The sequence below is a fragment of the Corythoichthys intestinalis genome, chromosome 11 (genome assembly GCF_030265065.1).
Source record: "Corythoichthys intestinalis isolate RoL2023-P3 chromosome 11, ASM3026506v1, whole genome shotgun sequence".
Classification (NCBI taxonomy): domain Eukaryota; kingdom Metazoa; phylum Chordata; class Actinopteri; order Syngnathiformes; family Syngnathidae; genus Corythoichthys; species Corythoichthys intestinalis.
The window spans coordinates 20,286,366-20,308,962 of record NC_080405.1 but is presented as its reverse complement, the minus strand read 5'-3'; the positions used below and the strand labels follow the sequence as shown (position 1 = coordinate 20,308,962).

General features: G+C 39.9%; 1 protein-coding gene across 2 annotated transcripts; it reads left to right on the top strand.

Moving 5' to 3' along the window:
* Positions 1-83: 83 nt before the first annotated feature.
* On the top strand, positions 84-21,841 carry pmt (phosphoethanolamine methyltransferase). 2 transcript variants are annotated; one of them, XM_057850101.1, is made up of 12 exons: positions 84-243; positions 1,820-1,994; positions 2,149-2,304; positions 2,385-2,521; positions 10,346-10,491; positions 10,626-10,814; positions 15,177-15,266; positions 15,373-15,462; positions 15,566-15,688; positions 16,036-16,167; positions 19,480-19,596; positions 19,684-21,841. In XM_057850101.1, the coding sequence occupies exons 2-12, from the start codon at positions 1,834-1,836 to the stop codon at positions 19,792-19,794; spliced, it is 1,452 nt and encodes a 483-aa protein (XP_057706084.1). In that variant the 5' UTR covers positions 84-243; positions 1,820-1,833; the 3' UTR covers positions 19,795-21,841. The 2 variants fall into 2 exon arrangements, with proteins under 2 accessions (XP_057706084.1, XP_057706083.1); XM_057850100.1 differs by lacking the exon at positions 84-243 and adding an exon at positions 417-507 and having other exon boundaries at positions 19,684-21,839.
* The last annotated feature ends 756 nt before the right edge of the window (positions 21,842-22,597 follow it).

The following is a 22,597-nucleotide window of genomic DNA, read 5'->3' as shown; positions in this document are numbered from 1 at the left end:
TTACATAAAAAAATATAATTGTAAAAAAATTGAGTACTTCATCCACCACTGTTCAGTACGTCCTCTCCTCCACCTAACCACTGTTAACACATGCACCACGATGATGCAATGTTGCGCAATGGGCACATGCCACAGTGCAATTCCAACGTGTCAGCAGAAAAAAAGAAAAGAAGTGAGCACTCGCCAGGTCGTTGTCGTGACTGAATGACTGCAGGGGGCAGCGGGACTTCTTATCGTCTTCATGTAAGTGATATCCTATTCCTTTAACTCACCGTGTGCGTTCCCCTGCGCTTTTAGGACGTGGTAAGCCATTACTAGAACTCCTCCTGCGTACCACCCTCACGCCCACACCTCAATCAGATTGGACAGATCCTGGTGGTCAGGTTCTTTCACATCATGGGCGCTTCTTATATAAATTGCGAGATAAGGTCCAAAAGCCGCTTCACTGAAGGACTCCCAGTACATTCCTGTTCACAAGTAAACTCTCAAAGAGCATTATGGAGGACGGTATGTTGAAGGGGGTTTCAAAATATTTGATGCTGCTGATGTTGCATCTCACCTGCTTGAAATATCATGTATGTTCTTTTACCTGTAAGTTATTTATTATTTTGTGTTTGCTGGAGGGTTTGGAGTATAACAGGCACTTTTGGAGAGACCAACGAGGTCAATAAGCAGTAAGAAAAGTCACCCAGAGAGTAATTTTAGTTTTAATTTTAGCTATTTTGTCTGGAGGGCGGCATTGGTTAGCACCTGTTTTACAGTTCTGAGGTGAATCGTTTGAATACCATCTCAGGCCGTTCTCTGTGGAGTTGTATATTTTCCATGTGCCTGTGTGGATTTTCTTCAGGTACCCACCTTCTTATATTCCAAGAACTGGGAGGATCGGTTACAGCCACTCCTAACTCAAATGGATTGGACGTCTATTGCAGTCAATGGCAGACAAAGAGTTAAATTAAGTGAGGTCACAAGAGATTTATAAAACAAAATAAGTACAATTACCAAACTAATAGGGTTTTTTTTTTCAATTTATTTACATTTGTTTTCTCGGATTTTTTTTAAATTAAGAATTATTCATATTTTTTATTACTCACTGCTGATTTTAATTTGCCTTAAAAATCTTTTTCATTCATTACTATTCAAACAATTATTGTAAAATTGATCCTTCCATTTAAAATTATTAATATATTTTTTATTGCCCATCGCAAAATATGGGCAGGCATTGCCAGGCAACACTAATACTATAAATTGATGATAAATGAGGCAGCAAAATATTGTCCCGCGGGCCGGCATTTGACCCTGGGTTGTAATTTTGAAATCGCTGTCCTATATGGATGTAATAACATGAAGAAATAATAATTCTAAAAAAAAAAACAACAACAAAAAAACATAATTATTGCATTAAAGGGTTAATCGCAGCCACCTTCAGTCAATATCAGCAGTTTATACATTTTGGAGCGCTTTGGACTGCACGTTAGACTGTTACTTTATTAAATCCAATCTCATTAGGGAGCCAATACGGAGCGAAATATAAAGATTGATTTTAAAATAAAAAGTGCTAAATATTTTCCTCCAATGTTCTGTTAAATGTTCTGTTCAGTAGAATTCTAATGCAAATAACTCATTTTGTGTCTAGGTCATACACCGATGAAGATGATTTTACATTTGAATAAAATTCCAGATAGAAGTATAGACCCAGCGTTTTTCATTTTTTCTATATTAACTGTAGGACAGACGGTCATTTGACTTTAAATGAATTATATGTGAGTATTACATATAATTGTATATCAATTGAATTTATAATGTCATCCTATGATCTCAGCCGTCCGTAGCAACATGACAGAGTTTTGGAAGGAACACTCCAGGGAGGCCACTGTGCAGGAGATGATGCTGGACTCTCATGCCGTTGAGCTGACTCAGCAGGAATTGCCTGAGATCCTGTCTATGCTGCCAAGCCTGACTGGATGTCGGGTGCTTGAACTAGGGGCCGGCATTGGGTGAGTTTGAAAAGGTGGTTGGAATGTGCTAATATTAAAACATAAAAAACATGTCAAGAGTTGGCAAATTTGCACCACGGACCTAATTGACATTGTTTCAAATGTTATTATTGCTAAGCTATATGACTGGGCCATGTACTCTTAAATCAAACAGTCGATACACCAGTCATCTGCTGAAACAGGCGAACCACGTGACCGCCGTGGATTTCATGGAGAGCTTTGTGGAGAAAAACAAGCAGGACAACGGGCACCACAAAAACGTTACCTTCGTCCAAGCAGATGTCACCAAGCTAGAATTCCCCCCGAACAGGTTTGTTGATGGCATCTAAAGTCATCACCTTGGTGTCAGTGTTTTGAAGTCGTTTTGATTCTTACTTGTTCTGTCCTCAGCATTGACTTCATCTTCTCCAACTGGCTGCTGATGTATCTCAGTGACAAGGAGCTGAAGTTGTTGTTAACGGAAATGTTAAGGTGGTTGCGGCCTGGTGGTTCGCTCTTCTTCAGAGAATCATGCAACTACCGCTCAGGTATCGAATGTATCCATATCGATCTACCCATCCATCCAACTATTAGTGCCCGTGTGCCACCCAACACAGTGGTACCTCGACATACGATCGTATCAACATACGATCTTTTCGACATTCGACGTAAAATTTGACTCCTCGTTTGTCTTGACAAATAATGACATGCTCGAAATATGACTATACAGTGGTACCTCTACATACGAAGTTAATTCGTTCCAAGACCTTGTTTGTAAGTCGAAATGGTCGTATGTCGAGCAGGATTTTCCCATAGGAATACATTAAAATTCCATTAATTCGTTCCACACCCAAAAACCTACACTAAATCCATAATAAATACTGCTGGTACAATGATTATAAATGGCAATTAAACATAGCAAAATAAATAAGTTATTAAAAAAAATCTGAATAATATAATAATGATAATAATAATATTAATAATAATAATAATAATAAAATAAAAATGATTCCGTTAATAATGTAACAAATTGGATTCTAATGTGGCGGACACTTTTTGCTGTACCTGAATGCACCGCGGGGCTGACGTCACAGTGAGATAGGTCAGTGTGGTAGAGATAATACTTTCGTTTTCTTGAGAGCACAGTCAACTGCAGAGGGCAATGGGCGTTTTGTGTTGAATAAGTTCTTAAATAAATTATAAAAACGTGACGAAGCTGGCGATTTCTTTGGCGATGTTACCACAATAATAATTGTCACCTTAACTTATAAAGACTGGCGAACGGTGGTCGGAAGAGGACCGTGGAGCTGTATTGTTGAGCCAGCTCACGGATGCGCACCCCACGCTCATATTTTTCTATAATTTGCATCTTCATTTCAAAGGTAAGCATCACTTTTTTCCTTGTTTCACCAACTGTACCAACTTTTTGGAAACCTGTGTTGATTTCTCACACAAGAAAATCCGCCGTGAGTTCGTTTGCGTTGCTGTCGTGTCGTCGTATTTGGAGCATGTCGTCGGATGTAGAAACAAATGGCGCGTCAAATTTTACGTCGGATGTCGAAAAGATCGTGTGTCGAAGCGATCGTATGTCGAGGTACCACTGTATATATCGCAATTTCATTGTCTTCGCGCAAAACGGACGCACAGAGGATTTTTCTTGTGAGAGAAATCAACATGGGTCCTAAGCAGAGGTTGCGCTAGACTTTTTCGTTGTCTGTCATTTTGACTGACATGGTCATAAAAATCCAGTCATAATCTATTTTTACCTGTCACTTAAATTTTTTAAATGATGATAATGACATTGTGGTGACCCTTTGTTTGGCATAATTCACCTTCCGTACTTGTGTGTCCATTTGGCCGAGCGACAGTCACGTGACAGAGACACTTAAGGTTCAAACACACCAGCAACGTGAACGTCGCGTCAACGATCTCGCCGCGATTACGCACCAGTGACGCTCGGCGTCAATTTCCAAGCCAAGCTCTCCTATTTTAATGCATACATTGCACTACCCTCCCCTCACACCCCCATCACGGTGCTGGGTGATGGCTGCCAGTCGGGAACCTGGCAGCCACAGTAATAGGGTGGTAGGTGGGTCCCACAGTTTTTCTATATGGCGTGGCTCCCGGGGTGTGGCCTCACCTCTGCCTCGGCTGCCGGCCGCGGGAGTGGGTTGGGGGGTCGGGTCTCCGATCTTGCATCGCCCCGTGGCAGTTCCTGGGCGTTCTCCTGCCTCCGCCTTCCCCTCTCTTCTCTGGCTGGGCATCCGCCCTGTGCTCCGTCGCGGGTCGCTGGCTGGGCGCCGGTGTATCAGCGGGGTGTCGCCTGCACCGGCGGGGGACCCTGCCTTGCCTGGGGCTTGGTGGACCGCTGGGGGTCCCGTGGCGTGCCGTGCCGGTTGGGGGGCTGTGACTGTGGCTCGTGGCCCGGGTGGGTGTAGGCATGGGGTTGGTGATGCGTCCCCTCCTGCCATCCCTGAAGGCCGGTTGATGGGCGCGCGGGTGGCCCGGGGGACCACCCTGGGTCCCGGGGGGGGGGGGGGACGATGGCTCCTTTGCTGGGCGGCGGGAGGAGGGATGGGCTGCGCATTTTCTAAGCTTTATTGATGTTTTTTTCTCAAGTTAAAGCACCACGCAGGAATTAATTTTATTGTGTAGCGGGATTTGTGTATTATTCGTATTAATTGCAGGTGTTTTAGCTCATTTCAGTTTATTATATTTATATAGGAAGTTATGGTTGCATATTATTTTGAAAATTGACCGGATCCACCGTATTTTTACACGAGTGACTTCCGGCCTGCCCGATCCTACCTAGTAGTATTGACGCAGGGGGGCTGCGTCTCGCGTCAAAAAACAAACTCTGCTGTTCTTTTCGCGTGCGTCGCGTTTAGCGCTTCTGGGACGCGTCTAACACGCGGACGCACTGCGACTGGTGTGCATTGGCTGATTGACTTTAACGGCCGCGTTTCGAAGCGTAACCGCGGCGAGATCGTTGACGCGACGTTCACGTTGCTGGTGTGTTTGAGCCTTTAAGAGCCGCGCGCGGTCCCCTCACTATCCACTCGCTCTCGCTATATGATTGGCCGAAGAGCCGAAATGCTCTCCCGTGAACTGCCTGTTTAAAAATGTTCCCGTTGTTACTTCTTGCGTTCGCTTATAAGTGCCCATTTAAAAAGGAAAAGCGATGGATGATACTACACACAGAGCGTATTATTAACAAATGTTAAAGTTGTATAATCATATAGCGAGAATAAGGAACGTCACTGACAAGCGCAGGCCCCCACGAGTGGATAGTGAGGGGTCTAGGATAGTGCACCTACAGCTAACAAGACTCTTAACCTTGCATACCGCTTCAACATATTCAATAGTATTTAGTTTTCATTCATTTAAAATTAATATTCTGTCCGAACAAGCTTAACAGAGAATCCACACCGTGCCATCACACATCAAGCAGATGAATATGTAACTTTTTCTCCGCAGTGACAAAAACAGCTGACTGTGGCCCCAGTAGTTAGGTAGCCTACCATATGTAGCATATGGAACAATGAATTTAACAGTTCACCTGCTGTGGCCTGAACGTAGTCTCACACTTTCCTCCTGGTGCGCATGGACTTGAATTGCGTGCCCGCTTGTGCAGTCCCTGTTTTTTCACCTCTTTTATCAACACCATCGTCGTTTTGGGGCTTTTTGAAGAAACTTCGGACACTCAGTTGCCTTGACATTTTTCAGAGTAAGGCCAACGACGTCATGCATCAAGAGAGACAATAGCTAATTAATATGCTCTCTCGCCACCCTGTGGTCTGGGGTGTGAATTGCAACCGGTCAAAATGACGGATGGACTTCAGTCTTTTTCCGTCACCGTTTTAAAAAATCGGTCAACGCCGGAAAATATTCGGTTAACGCGACCCCTGGTCCTAAGAAGATTAGTGTAGATGGTGAAAAAAGGAAAAAGGTGACGCTTTCCACTGAAATTAAGATAGAAATGATAGAAAAATATGAGCGTGGTGTGCGCGTTAGTGAACTTGTTCGATCATATGGCCTGAATATGTCTACGATCTACACGGTCCTCCTCCGACCTCAGTTCACCGTTTTAGGTAGGTAGTCCCGGGTTACGAACGAGTTCCATTCCTACGCTGGCGACGTAACCCGAATCTCAGCGTAAGTCTGAATGAACCTTTTAAGTACCCCTAAATCTCAAAATAACTATCCGAAAAGTCTGAAAGTATTGTATTTTGTTTAATGGTAGAGGATACACTGCCCTATGGTGGCAGCGTTGGGTCTGGCTGGACTGTCGCCTTGTATGACTGAGGAGCAGATTCAGACGTCTGACATGGATAAAGGATACCTGCGCTCTGGTTTGGCTCACATAAGGCTGTAAGTTGTTTCAGCTAATTATGTTTGTGTATGCATTTGTAATTAAGGTTAGAGCTACAGTTATAGTAACAGGTATGTGTGAGCTATGAGAATAGCACGCTACACGCTCATTAACTCATTCACTCCCAGCCATTTTCACCGGTGGAACCCCCTTTGCTCCCGACCGTTTTACTGGATTTTGACTGATTTTGCAAGGCCCACAGAAAATTCTGTTCTATTGCTATATAAATATGGAACCCACCAAAAGAAAGATTAGACTCTTTTCTTTCAGCAGAAAAAAAAGTTCGTCTTTTTCCATTCTTTAGAAATCAGCATTAGAAAATAGCTTAGTTTGAGCAATTTTCCAATTTCTGATGAACAAATTGCGTTTTTTGCAAACACATACATTTACAACATAACTTTGACTTTAACACAGCTATTTTTTGCTCTAGTTACATCCCAAATATTTGAATAATGTTTTCCTTTTACAAAATAACATAAACAACTAGACAAATAGAGCTTTTGATAGCAAAGTAACATTTTGTTTACACATAACTGAGAGATGACGCTGTTGTGGCAGCGACAGCCGGGGTAAACTTTTCCGTCATCGCCGCCTGTCTCATAAAGATGGATATTTTTGAGTCTTTCTTTTGTGGTGACCACTGCCTCGTGGCGGAGTTCGCCTGGGGAACTTGTGTTCCTGGGGGGGAACTGGTTTGGCCATGCGCGTTTCCGGCTGAGTCGCAGGACACTGGAGCTTGCGGGGGACGCAAGCGGCCGATCACGGTGGCGCGGGCTCTGCTCGGCGAGCCGCATGGACTCAATGGCATCGTCTGCTGCGCTGGTGGTCCCGGTCGTTCTTCTCGGTCGTCCGCCGCCTGGCATCCTGGACGTCCATTCGGTCGTCTTCCGCCGGCGCCCCGGCCGTTCGTTCCGTTGAATCGGGTTGCGGGTCATACCAAATGTGCTACTGCCCTCCAGTGGCCAGTTTTATTGCTTTAAAATGGATTTTCAGCATTGTGCTTTGGAGCGAAGTTGAATTAGAACCTAGAGGTGTCTCTTGTGAAAAAAACGTAAAATACGTATAAATACATTTTTGGGACACTTAAACAATTAAAAATAGAATGTATTAATACGTTTTTGGGAGCAAAGAGTTAATATTCATGACATTAGTAACTGTTGCTGAGGGGGAAACGCTCGCGTTTGTCCTTCATGCTAGATCAGTACTTCTCAAATAGTGGGGCGGGCCCCCCCAGGGGGGCACAGAGCGTTGCTAGGGGTGGCGCATGTGACCTTGGGGAACATACTTTTTTACCGTACTAGAATAAAGTGTAATGTGCGTAAAATAAGGTGTAATTGCACATCCACTCAGTGGATCGTAGTACCGCTCTCACATTCAGCGTGTGCGCAATATTTTTGATCCAAACAAGAGCACACAGCAAAGAGCACTGGAGATATGAATAGCTAAGACAAGGAAATGTGACGAAGCTTATGTAGCATTTGGCTTTGACTTTTAGTACAGTGGGAGACGAGGAAAGGCCAGTCTGTTTACTTTGTGTAAATTCTTTTTTTTTTTTTAATCTGCGAAAATGTGCCCAATATCGCCAACAATCCTCCTGCTTTGTCAGTGTTACATCAGTAAACCAGCGAGCATTGTCAGCATCATATAAGGTGGCATACCAAGTTGCTCAATGCAAAATAACCCCACACCATAGGAAAGGAGCTGGATACTGTCTGCAGCAAAAAAAAAAACTGTCCCTCTGTCCCTCCTGTTTTTGTTTGATTAATTTTTGATTTTTCAGTCTAATTATTTGGCATATTGTCCTCGTGAGTTCATGTTGCTATTCGATTTGAATTCATTATTATTTATTGATTTTATTACATTTTATTTTTCAGTATCAAACGGTCAAAAAATGTATCGAGTGTATTTTTACTGTATAGTTTTTTTGTTTTTATTTATTTTTTTACACTTTTGTAAGTTGATCTACATTACTTTTTTCTTTAATCTTAAAAAATAACACAATGTTATGCAGAGATGCACCTAAAATAATAAGAATTTTATGTACAAATGATACTACAGTATATTTACAGTGGCGGCAAAGAGTTGGGGGGCGCGGAACGTTTACGTCTTCCTGTGAGGGGGGCATAACAGAAAATAATTGAGAAGCACTGTGCTAGATGCATGTAAATAGTGTTCGAGCGAGATGTTTACTGAGCTCAACATACCAATTCCATCCGGAAATGATGTCCCTGGTGCCAAATTCACTGGTAAAGATGTGGTAGATCATACAAATGTTCAGTTAAAGAGATGGCTTGAGTGTCGAGGGCTGAAAAAGAGCCCACCTGAGCCACACCTTTTTCCTTACGCCACTAAAAATGACGTTCTCCTGTTTCAATAAGCTATCCTTTACCACCATATGCCCTGTCTTTCGTATGTAATATATCTTCTGGTTGTCTTATGTCTCTGTCCGTTCTTGGGGGCAATTTACATTGCTATTTTTGTGTAGTATGCCACTCAGTTACAGCCAATGAACACTTTTAATTTTTTCATTAATTACAAATCTTAATTCTATAATTTATTTAAACTTCCCCCTTAATAAGGTTGTTTGTTTTTTTACAACAGAAAAGGTAAGAGTGGCAGTCAGATAACATTGTATTTTTTTTCAGGTCATTCATTGTCAGACAGAAGCAGCAAGACAAAACGCTAAAAAAATAAGTCAATATATCAAAATGGCTTAACTCTTTGTCCTCTGAAGGACCATGGCCCCCAACAAAATGTTTACTGCATATGAACTGTGAATGGCTTCACCTTGCTGGCGTTAAACTGGTTTTTTGGACCTCCGCACAAGTTGATCCATTCTTCACATTATTTCCTTGGTTTTTGGTTAGTTTTTGGTTTGGAGAAACATATGAAGAAAACATCCTTCATATGTCGTAATGTCTAGAGTCGTTTCTACAAGTTCCAAAGCAACAGTATGTGATCGGCATGTCCTTTTTTGAAAGAGTAAACGAGCAGAAAAATAATGGATTGTATGCGAGGGCATGTGTATAATCTCCCACTTCCGTGTTACGATGGCGATGTCACGGTCTAAAAATAGCATTCATACGGTACCCAATTGTAAATATGTTACCATTCGTGACATTTAAACTAGTGGACTTTTGTTAGGCAAATTAGGCAAATTTAATCTAAATTTACATATTGATCAGACTAGATGGACGTTTGAACATCAATTGTTAGGTGTCAAGTGTTTGTTGTTAAAATTTGTGTCATTTTGAACATAAGTGTAAATATGTGTGTTACCGCTATGCAAATTGTAAAACGTGAAGGAAGTAAAAAGCTTCAAAAAGCACAACTTCCTTGTTTGCTGTCTGTAAAGCTGTACAACTTCACGTTTAGTGAGGACAGAACAAGTTATACAGTAAAGTAAAAATAAATAAACAAATAAGAGACTCTGAGGTACAATAAGGTACTGTTTATGCAATTAAGGAGTACGTCGTAAGCCGGGGACTACCTTTATTATTATTGTAACATCGGCAAGGAAATAGCCAGCTTCGCCAGGTCTTTAATAATTTATTTCAGAACTTGTGCAACACAACACGGCTACTGTCCACCGTTGCAGACGCCAACAACAGCATGAAAAGAGAAAGTAAAAACTCTTTCGCCCCTCTCACACTCTGTCGCCAGTCATACAGTGCGTTTAGGAGCAGCATGCAAAACACAACTGCCACATTAGATCCCGATTCGTTGCATTATTATTATCATATTTTTGTCATGCCAATCTGTATTTTTGATTTATTTGTTCTGCTAATTTTAATTGCTATTTGTAGTTGTACCAGCAGTCTTATTAAGGATTTAGCGTAGGTTTTTGGGCAGTGGAACGAATTAATCGAATTATAATGTATTTTTATGAGAAAATCCCGCTCGACATACGGCCATTTCGACTTACAAACCAAGTCCTGTAACAAATTAAATCCGTATGTAGAGGTACCACTGCAACTGTGTTTATTATGCTCACTTACAGGTGACTGTAAAAGGGAGTTCAATCCCACATGTTACCGCACTGAAGCGCAGTACAACCACCTGATCACATCAGTCCAAATGGAGGATGAAAATGAACGGTTTGGTTTCGACATTGTACTCAGAAAGAGGGTCAGAACATACATTGAGGTATTTACCGTGTATCTGTCATCATGTTGAATTAGGCTTGAACAAATTGACTTGTGAAGCAGTGTGTTAAAAAAAAAAACATCAAAGATTGTCTTGAAAGTACGTTTGCTTCAGGGTATATTTTTTTTCTTCAGGTGAAGAAAAACCCAAATCAGATATGCTGGTTGTTAGAAAAGGTTGCACGTTCTTCAGACACAAAGGAGACATTCAGCAACTTTCAGATGTTCCTGGACAACAAGCAATACACGAGGCGTGGGATTCTGCGGTATGAGAAAATGTTCGGGTCAGGTTATGTCAGCACAGGCGGGCCCAACACCACCAAGGTCAGAACCAAAAACATTCATATTGAAATATACCGTGTATTTTGCTTGCGGAATGCACAAAGAGGTGTTATTGCGGGTGGATATAAAAGAAGCTTTTTTCAAGTGAATATACATTAAAAATGTCTTTAGGTTTTTAACCAAATAAGACAAGTTCTTTCAAGGGTGTAGGTTTGGTCTCAATATTGGTAGGGACGATATAACAGCATAACCTGCTTGCACACTTTTTGCTGTGGACGGGACATTAATAAGACCAAACCGATTGGGTAAACGGGAGTCAGGGCTACATTCAGGCATGAAAATCTCTCACCTTTCGGCGAAATTCGCCGTTTTGAAGTAAAAAAGGATGACCTACGTGAATTGTGTAGATCCGAGAAGAAAAATTTTTAAGGGGGGGGGGGGGGGGTCGTTTGTAGGCATGTGCCAGTTACCTTCACGGATTACCATGCTATGAAAACGTCGCGGTTACAAAACCACCAAAATTTTCCGTCATACAGTAGTACGTATTCGTTATTTTTCATGTGTCGAAAATGCAGCCAGAATTAGCTTGGCGCGGCAGCGCTTACCCCTTCCCCTGTTTGATGCTGCGTGTGTCAGTGACGCTATTCCAGCAAACCCAAAAACAAGCACTCCAAACGCAAGGCGTAAATTCTTCAATTTATTGATCTCTCAAATCGTGGTAACTGAAATATACCAAATGAATACATTTAAAACGTTGTACACTCGTATTTTTCCACATGTGAGTAGCTTCAACAGTTTAGCTTCATGAAAAAGTTCGTCGAAAACAAAACACACATTTTCCTTTCAAATTCAATACACAAAGTTACTAAAAACTTACAAAGACGAATGATAGGCAAGGCTTAGCTAGGACAACAACTTCATTGAGGTTAATCACAGCCGCCGAGAGAGAAACAAGTTTGTATGCGGGGAGGAAAAAAAAAAAAAAAAGCGTCAAAGATCGCTAATTGCGACAGATGATCTTGTACTAAGCACAAATTCACATTAGCTGGAGGAGGTAAAGTATCACTCCCAATTGTTTTTAGATGAATGCATTTGCCAGCATATTGAATTTAGTGAGTAATGGTTTTCGTTTTCATATTTTGTGGTATGACAAAGTTACTGCCGTTCGTTGCAGCTTGCGTTGAACACTGCCGGAGCGTCCGGTGAAAAAATAGCTCCCGTTAAGGTAGCATCAAGCTTGTGTATTTAACGGTAATATAAAAGCAGTGTTGTCAATAACGCGGTATCGTAATGTGTAACTAATCTGATTACTTTCTTTCAGTAAAGAACAATCTAACGCGTTCATTTTTCTAAATCAGTAATCTGAGTAAAATTACTTTCCTTGATGCCTGTGCGTTACTATTTTGTTATCGCCCCGTAATGTGTGTAGAATGAAGAATACTGTAGTCATGGGAGTGACATCACATGTCACATTTTTTAATCGGGGATGGAACAAAAAGGGTCACGTGTATTACCATGATGCGTGAGCGCTGGGAGTTTGCGGCCAAAACAACATAGCCTTGCTACCTCGCCAGGGTGCAATGAAATAGGCAGGAGATATACTACAAACGGCTGCATTTGCACACTGGAAACACAGCCATTACTTCACATTTTTGTCCAGTAAAGATAACAAAAATATCTCCGTGCGCTGCAAACTTTGCGCTGGCTCAAAAAGACTGTCCACCGCTATAAGCATCCAATTCAAGCACCACTTGGAATTACAGCACAACAGGTAACACGACAGCCAGGACTTTTTGATACTGCTCGTGCTCAATCCTCAGTTCAAGCTCAGTTGTTGTTGAGGGTTTTGAAAGCTTAGGTTTAAAGAAATTCTAAATATCCATCTTGCCTCCTCAGCTGTAGTTTTGGCTAAGCAATGCAAACGGCTGTCTCTAAGGTTCTATAGTCACATGATCTGTTCGAAAAATAATTTGGACCCATTATGAAATACTTTGAAGGATTCCTGTTCATTTTATTAATTTGTGTTGTTTGTTTTATTGCTCTAAAACTTTTATAGACAACATTTTAAGGGCCATATTCAATGGTCTTTATTTTAAAGGGGAAGTTCAGAATTTTTACATTAGGCTTAATCTTTGAGTTAGCCGGGGTTTAATTAGTCGTTGGAAATGATTTGAACAAATTCTGTGCAGTTTGACAGTTATTTGTTAGTTTCAGGGCTCCGGAGTGGCTAAGCTAGCGCGAGTCAATGGTGGTTGAAATCAACTCCTTCAACTAATTAAACCCCCGTTAACTCGAATATTAAGCCTTATGTGAAAAATTAAAATGGTCAAATTCGCCACATGTAGGATGTTTTGCCGACGGCGGACATTTTGGCAGAACGCCGGAACATATTTCCTCCACACCTTTCTCACCTTTTTAACCCCTGACCAATTTTCATGCCTGTACATTTCTCACCAATATGAACCTAATTAATTGATAGGCTAAATGATTAATGTAAAATAAATCTGTATTGACTTATATTAACTTTCACACTGCAAATTTAAAACGTCCTAATCTAATAATTTTTCTTAAATCTAGTCGAATAACATTCTCTATCTTGTTTCGAGTGTTAGGATAGTCGATGGATAATTCGAGGATAGTTACCAGATTATTGCGGATTCTTCCACTTATTTTAAGTAAACATTACTACAGTATTTTTTGGACTATACGTCGCACCTGAGTATAAGTCGCACCAGGTAAAAATGCACAATGAAAAGGAATAAAAAAATATATAAGTCGCACCGGAGTATAAGTCGCATTTTTGGGGGGAAATTTATTTGATCGAATCCAGCACCAAGAACAGAATTCATCTTGAAAGGCAATTTAAAATACAGTAGAGAACAACAGGCTGAATAGGTGTACAGTATGCTAACATTGCATGACTCTAGAAGTTAGATCGGGCCTAAAAAATCCAGCCCGACCCGACCCGACCGGCCCGCGGGTATTAAAGCCCAACGCGGCCCCAGCCCGATCAATTAACTTGATTTGCTTGCCCGAGCCTGAAAAAAAAAAACAACGAAATTTTATGTTTTATTTGTAGGCACGAGCCCGGGAAAAAAAAAAAAATGTTTTATTTGTGAGGACTCAGGAAAAGGAGGAAATGCGGGGATGCGATGCATGGTTGCGTTTTGTGTGATTACGTTTGTGACGATGCCGGTGCATATATGCAAAATGTTAACAAAGCCTGCTTTTGTAACAAATTCTCCCAGTTAAACAAGACTGTAAGATGGATATTAAATAAAAATTTATATCTTTTATATTTGCGTGTCTGTTCTAACAGGCGGATAGTGGATTTGACATTTATTTTAATCTCGAGTTGGCAGAAAAATAACGCAAGTTTTCTCAGTGTTTAAATAGTGTACATATTTTAATGATCATTATAAATGCATTTACACAACGAAATTACACTGGAAAAGTTTTTTAAATATATTTCTCGTATGAGACCAAAGCGCCACATTCGTTTACATTCAGCGAAGCTGACACAGGTTTCCGTATACCATCTCAACAATCAATTTGAATCCTTTCCATATCCCGCTCCTACCGCAGTTGTTTGCGTTTCAATTCTCCTGTCTTTAGTTTGTTTTTCCACTCCTATAGCTGCTCCATATCGAAAAGGAAATACCAGGATCCGGGAGGGGAAGACTGAAAAGAGAGCGGGGCCACTGCGTTCACGTGCGCAGGCGTGCACAGCACCTTCTCTGTTTTATCCAAATTATTTATTTTATTTAACATCCATACATCGTTTTAGTATAACTATGAAATCAAATCAAATTTTACAAACAAAAATATTACGTAAACGTCGAGTAAAACCAGTTCAGTTCAAGTTTATTGTCCCCTAAGGAGGGGAAACTTACAGCAGTGAGCACACAGATAACACAACGACAGATAACACATACACATAAAATAACAAAACTAGACGAAATTAGTCTGAGTTTTCATCAACAAAAACTAGACGAAGACAAACATTTTGAAATGACTAAAATATGACTAAGACTAATAAGTATTATGGTCCAAAAGACTAAGACTAAAATTAAAAGGGCTGCCAAAAACAACACTGTTGGGGACTATTTAAGCATCTTGAAAAGTTGTTAGTGTTATGTCCCTACCGTCCCTATACAAACCTACGCCCTTGAGTTCTTTCCAATTAAAGCAGCAATATTGCATGAATTACAGTATGTGCATGTGAATGTTTGTATGTTGAGTGACTGGTGGCCAGTATATCCTGCTTCTCGCTGGACTCATGGCATGGAGTACCAAGATTAGTCAACTCGTTATGATTGTGTCAAAATCGTATATTGTTTATAAGTTTCCCTCTATTCTTACATGTTTTTGGGTAGAGTGGTGATTTTAACTTTGCACCAACAGGAATTTGTTGATCTCCTCAACTTGCAACCTGGCCAGAAGGTTCTGGATGTTGGCTGTGGTATCGGTGGAGGAGATTTTTACATGGCAAAGGTCAGCGATAACTAAAATGCATTTTGACTAATCTTATTAGTCTAAGTCTAATGTTATTAATTTTATATAATATTGACGTGTTACAGTTGGCCCTACTGTATTTCAGACATTCGGAGTGGAGGTGCTTGGCATGGACCTTTCAGAGAATATGGTGGACATCGCCATGGAGAGGGCACTCTCCGAGAAGTTGCCATCTGTACGTTGAGAAGCTCACATACTAGATTGACTTCACATTGAATTTCATGGTTCCTGTAAAGCTTTAATATGCATTGAAATCCCAATCGATTGTTCTGACGTAGGTGGAATTTGAAGTTGCTGATGCCACTAAGAGAACGTTTCCAGAGGGTTCTTTTGATGTTATCTACAGTAGAGATACAATCCTTCACATTGCAGACAAGCTCGCTCTCTTCAAATGTTTCCACGTAAGTGCATATGATCTTATCTCTTATACATTACTCACAAAAATTTGGGTTATTCAAATTTTCAGTGAATTTTTTTGGGATTTACCCAAATTGCGCGGCTTATGGTCAGGTGCACCTTATAGTGTGAAAATTACAATAATCCTTTCTCTTATTTATTTAATTTTTTACTTTTGGGGGGGAGGGGATCTCTGTAATTCTCCAATAAGGGGCTGAACAGCAAAATTCACAACATGTGTTTGATTCTTGAATTTAACTGTGCCATGTGTGCCGCAAAGTCTTTGCATGTACCACTAAATGAAAGGAACGTGTTATTGATTAAATAACGTGTATGTTCTCTTTATGTCTAGTCATGGTTAAAGCCTGGAGGACAACTGCTTATCAGTGACTACTGTTGTGGGGAAAAGCCATGGACCCCCCAGTTTGAGGCTTATGTCAAGCAGCGAGGCTACATACTATACACGCCATCCCAGTATGGAAAGGTAAGCGCACAGAACAGTCACATTACGTTTTAACATATTGAGTATAAATTTGACCTAATGAAACAACAGTTGAAGTGTCCCCTAGCACGACCCAAACATGATCTTCTTCCTTATATCTAAAATTGCACTTACATAGACCTCGACCATTAATAAAAGTTTAAAAAAAAAAAAAAATTAAGTAACGGAATGTGCTGTATTTTGCATTCTGACAACCAACCAATGACAAACAAAACTATTCTTCTGGCAGAAATACAAAGGCTCAATGTAAAAGGAAGGTGACAGGAAGTTATTTGTTTAACATACATCTACTGTACTATGCTGTTTTACATTTCATTTCATTGATTTTCATTTTGCATTAATGTCAATGCAAAACGCAAACAATCACAAACATTCGAGGCTACCAGTGACATAAAATCACAACTACAGTTTGCCCACTAGAGTATGCACTTGCGTTTTACAGTCATGTGAAAAAATTAGGACACCCCATGAAATATTCAGTTCTTTATTGAGAAATGTTCACATATCAATGTCTGATCTTGTTCTATCACTGAAAAAGACCATGATTTAATTGCTGGTAAACAACAAACATTAACATTGTTTTACTCATTACACCAAATATATCAACAAAAATGTATATATACTGAGGAAAAAGTTAGGACACCCTACCACATATTAGCTAGTGTTGCCCCCAATGGCTGAAATAACTTCAGTGAGACGCTTTTTGTAGCCATCCACCAGTCTTTGCATCGATCTAAAGAAAGTACCTACAATTAAATCACATTATTTTCCAGAGATAAAGAAAAACCGGATCAGACATTGATATGTGAACATTTCTTAATAAAGAACTGAATATTTTATGGGGTGTCTTAATTTTTTTCACATGACTGTATATTAGATGTGAACCACATTGTTAACTTTCTTTTCTGTGTCACTTGAATATGGATTGTTTCATTAAATACTGAATTAATGGGGACAGAAAGGCATTTTGTTCTATTTTTTTTAATTTTTATAATAATAGTGTAATACTTATATCGGTGTGTGGCATAATGGATTGAGTGGTTAGCTTGTCCGTCCAGGGTTCCGGCCTTCCTTGTGGAATTGCATGTTCTCTCTGAGACTGCATGGATTTTCTCCAGGTGCTCGGGTTTCCTCCTACAGCCCAAAAACAAGCTTTTTAGGTTGATTGGACACCGAATTCTCTGTAAATGTGTGTGTAAAAAGTTATTTGTCTATATGTGCCCTGCGATTGGCTAGCAACCAGTTCAAAGTGTACCTCACCTCATACAAGAAAGCCCGCCCGTCTCATCAGACCATAGGACATGGTTCCAGTAGTCTATGTGCTTTGTTGACATGTCTTTAGCAAACTGTTTGCAGGCTTTCTTGTCTACCGTCTTCAGAAAAGGCTTCCTCCTGGGGTGACAGCCATGCACACCAAGTTGATGTAGAGTGCGGCGTATGGTCTGAGCACTAACAGGCTAACCCCCCCACCTCTTCAATCTCTGCAGCAATACTGACAGCACTCCTGTAACGAGTCACATGACATTTTGGAGGGGAAATGACGAGCAGTACTCAATTTGGACATTTAGGGATGTACCGTATTTTTCGGACTACAAGTCGCACCTGAGTATAAGTCGCACAAGCCATAAAATGCCCAACGAAGAGAAAAAAAACATATATAAGTCGCACCGGAGTATAAGTCGCACTTTTGGGGGACATTTACTTGATACAATCCAACACATAGAACAGATATGTCATCTTGAAAGGCAATTTAATATAAAAATACAATAGAGAACAACATGCTGAATAAATGTACAGTGTACAGTGCATGAACAACGAAATGCGAATATACTGTCCTCACCAGGACACTACGGCTCCGTCCTGGCTATATAGCGAACTCCCAACAGACTATGCTGGATGTCCGTATAATTTGCTGAATCAATTTGGTCCTCGATAGCAAACAGATTCGCATCAACGTAAATAAATGATAATTAGGTACTATTACTGCAATAATGTAACAGGTTAGCATGCGTTCGCTAGCGTTAGCACATCATTCAAACAACCAAACAACTGGCTCTAAGTGTCCGATCGCGGCTGGAAAACACACAACAACAACAGAAAAGATGATACATGCAGGCGTTGCCTCTGTAGAGATATTTTAAAAACATAAACAATGAACGTAGATTCGCAGCCGTCTTTCTCTCTCGCTAACTCGCCCACTCACTCACTCAGAGCTACGTAGCTGTCCGTCTTCTTCTGCCGTGTCAGCGCTCTTCTTCACGTAAACAAGTGCGAGTGCGCACCCACGTGGGCGTGAAAGCGCCACAAACTAAATGCATCCATTTCAATATAAAAAAAGTCAATAATACAATTGAACATACATTGCCAAAGGCAGAACGCGAACTTGGCCATTTCTATTAAGAGTTATTCAGATAACTATAGCATAAGAACATGCTAACAAGTTGACAAAACCATCAGTGTCACTCCAAAACACCAAAATAACATGTGAAATGATATCATAATGTGTTAATAATTTCACACATAAGTCGCTCCTGAGTATAAGTCGCACCCCCAGCCAAAATATGAAAAAAACCCGCGACTTATAGTCCGAAAAATACGGTACGTAGTTTCTAAGGGGTGTAATCACGTTTGTAGCCAGGGGTTTGGATGTTAATGGCTATATTTTGAGGGGAAAATAAATCAACTCTATTATATAAGCTGCAAGCATACTACTTTTCATTGAGTCAAAGTGTCATTTTGTCAGTGTTGTCCCATGAAAAGATATACTTAAATATCTGCAGAAATGCGATTGGTGTCCTCACTTTTGTGATACACTGTATATATATGATTATAATCCTTTAATTTTTAAATTAAATATATTTCATAGAAAATGTCAAGCACAAAATTATTTTCATAAATATGTCAAATTATAATCAGTCAGGCTTGGCGAGTGCAAAATGGCAAAATCTGAAATGTGACGGAAAAGGAAGGATTCGAAATTAATCGTACATGGTAGTCTCAAAACGGTGATCGGTCAAATACATTTGTTGAGCACTGGAAATAAAGCAAGCAGTTAAATGTAACATTAACAAGCCTAAATGGTTGTAATCTTGGCATGATGAATAATAACAATATTTCATTTTTCACAAGTCATTAGTCATCCTTGGAATTGAACAGGTTATTAAGAAGTACTTACCGACTTTTGCAAAGTTACATCTCAATATTGCTTTTCGTGTCTCCTGATTATTACTTTTGGGAGTGAGCTCACTTCATTGCTTATAATTCTCATATTCTGTCCTGTGTCGGCTTTTGTAGTTCATTCAAGACGCTGGTTTCTGTAATGTTGAAGCAAATGACCGGACAGCCCAGTTCATTCAGGTCATTAAAGAAGAGCTGCAGAGAGCAGATGAAATCAAGAGTGAATTTATCGAGGTTGCCACACTCTAAACTAATCACATATCTAAATGTAGTCCATTATTTTCTGGTTGCTGACTTTCTAACTTGCTTGTGACACTGTAGGAATTCTCTGAAGAGGACTACAGTGCAATTGTGAACGGCTGGAGGGAAAAACTGGAGCGTTCTAAGAGTGGAGACCAACGGTGGGGCCTCTTTCATGCAAGAAGGAACTGAGTGACTACTCAATTGAATAATTACTGAATAAACAAGTGGGTAGGACTTGAGAAAAAAACTTTTTGCGTCCAATTTTCTAATGACACCAGATGCATGATAGCATTATAAAGTGTTGTCATTGTTGTATTTGGGAAACTGATTGATTCCTATTCTAAATACATTAATATCGGTAGTTTATGATATTGAAATTTATTACATTCCCCACTAGGTACAGCAACTCTGTTTGTAGTCATTTGTTAAGGAATGTCAGTACAGAATGTCATGAAAGGACAGACATCCAATACGACAATAAATGGATGTGTGTGTGTTGTCTGTGCGTGTAACTGTAATTGTGTCTCTCCATCATTTCACCTGAGTTTGAGCAGTGGTGGTAAAGTATTAGAAAAATGGGCTTCCGATTGCATAGCGCTTTTCCACACTCAGGGCACTCAGAGCACTTAATCCTCTTCTCATTCACCTACTAATGACGGAATCCAGAGCAAGTTGGGGTTAAGTATTTTTACCTAAGATCAAGGCAATGTCAGAGGGAATAAGGATCGAATTTACAAACTTCAAGTTAGGAGAAAACACTTCTACCCCCTTAGGCACATCGCTCAGGAATACTCGTTTCTGGCTGTATCATTGCAGATAGGTAAACAACACTTCCAAATGCTGCTAAATCTTCTTTTTTCCTTAGAAAGATTTGTCTGATATCTTTAACAATCATAATAATACATTTTATTTATAAAGCACCTTTTCATAATAAAATTTCAAAGTGCTAATTCCTTGGGCTTTCAGCTTTTTTTGGACAACAATTTTTACAATTAAATCCAGAGGTGGGTAGAGTAGCAAAGAGTTTTATTCAAGTTAGAATTTTAATTGCTGTTAAGTTACGCGGGTAGGCAGGTGGTGTGGACACAATTGCAGGAAAAGAAAGGCGAGGCAGAAAAGGCGGTGCAATAATGTTTCTAATTAATGCCAACAAAAACAACGTACAAACAAAACGACCAGGGAATCCAAAAACTTTTGACAAACAAAAGTCAGGCTAACGAATCAACTTACTTTCGAAGAAGGACGAGGAACTGGCAAAAACGCTGACATGAATGTGGTCATGCACAATGTCGCAGACTCGCATCAAGACTCAACAAAAACGGGGAGCTTAAATAGACACAGACACGGAGTAAAGAGTCAACGAGGAACAGTTGGGTGACACAGGAGGGCGCAGGTTGGAGGATACACTAAGAGAGGGCGCCCTTCAAATCTCAGATACCTGGAGCTAAAATTTCAGCAGAGCATTGTAAGAAACTCATTGATGGATAACGGAAGCGGTTGTTCGCAGTTATTTAGTCTAAGGGTTGTGCTACCAAGTATTAGGCTGAGGGTGCCAGTACTTTTGTCCGGCCCATTTTTGGAGTGTAAAATGATAATGATTTAATTTTTTTTTTTCATTCTTTTTTGTTTTTGTTTTACATTGCAAGCAAAATAAATGAACCTATTATTACCAAAGCATTTGTAATTGCAATCGTTTTCTGGTAGAAATTGAGCATTATCTGACAGAGTTGCAGGGGTGCCAATACTTTTGGCCAGCAGTGTACATTTGTAAAGAACATATACTGTATGTGAGATTCGGGCATGGGCAATACACTCAGTTTATCTGTAGTACAGCTGTCATAATTGAATGTTTTTCTATCCTGTTTGTCAATCATTTTATAAAATAATCAGAAAAAGAATGGGTTTATTTTCCCACAGTTTATGTTCATTTATTAGACATTTGTGTGGTCTTTTTTAATGATTAAAATATTGTTCCATGGGCTGCAAATTTGAGACTACTGTCCTACATGAATGTAATAATAAAAAAAAAGAAACCTTATTCATGCATGATTGGGTAAACATTTTAGATTAATAAATTAAGTTGACTAATTTTTCCATAATGTGATTATGATTCAGTTATTGGTACATATGTTTGCAAATTATTAGTCTGCTTTCACCAAGGACTCTAGAAATGAGAGAAATACCTGTATTCGATTTTTGTCAGGCTGAAATAAGAATATTTGCTTCATTTCAAGTTAGACTGTGAATATCTAAATAGCATAATCAATATTAATTTTGACAGCCCTATTACTTTGAATTGCGATATTTAGATTGGTATTCTGTTTGCAAAGAACCTGTTTAATTTGAATAATTCCAGCCATTCCATGGCTGGAATGAATGGAGTAGGTGCCCCAAATACTTTTGTCCAAAAGCAAAGGTGACCTTTGGGATGAAAACTGAAAACAAGACCACTATGGCATCATGATGTATGACAGAAACTGACTCATCAAGGCCTACGCAAGCCCAAGCAGGACTTTGAATACACAAAAGATTACCAGCAAGGAGTGTAACGCAGACAAAACAAACTAAAGTTGTTATGAAAGCTTAATGCTCATTTACCCTTTTGCTTAGTCTGTATTACTGCAGACTGTAAACACAATATGTAAACTAACCCTTGCGGCACTTTTCTATTCCAAGACTGACACATAGTGCCTTGGGCCTGAAACTCAACTGTTACTGGAAAGACTTGACTTAGAAGATTTAGGTTTTATTCTCTTGGGTTAAAAAAAAAAAAAAAAAACATAACCATTTACAGAATAAGGAGGAGTGATTTACATGATTTAATTAACATGATTTTACTGTATAAGCACACATTTTTTTGCCAACAGATTTAATAGCCTTCCTGGCTAGTTTTCGGTGGGTGACTGCCTCCACAGGGCTTAACATGGTTGCGATGTGAAGACTATCTAAAATGGCAGCGTTCCCAAAAGTTATTGCAACGTTAATCCTGAAA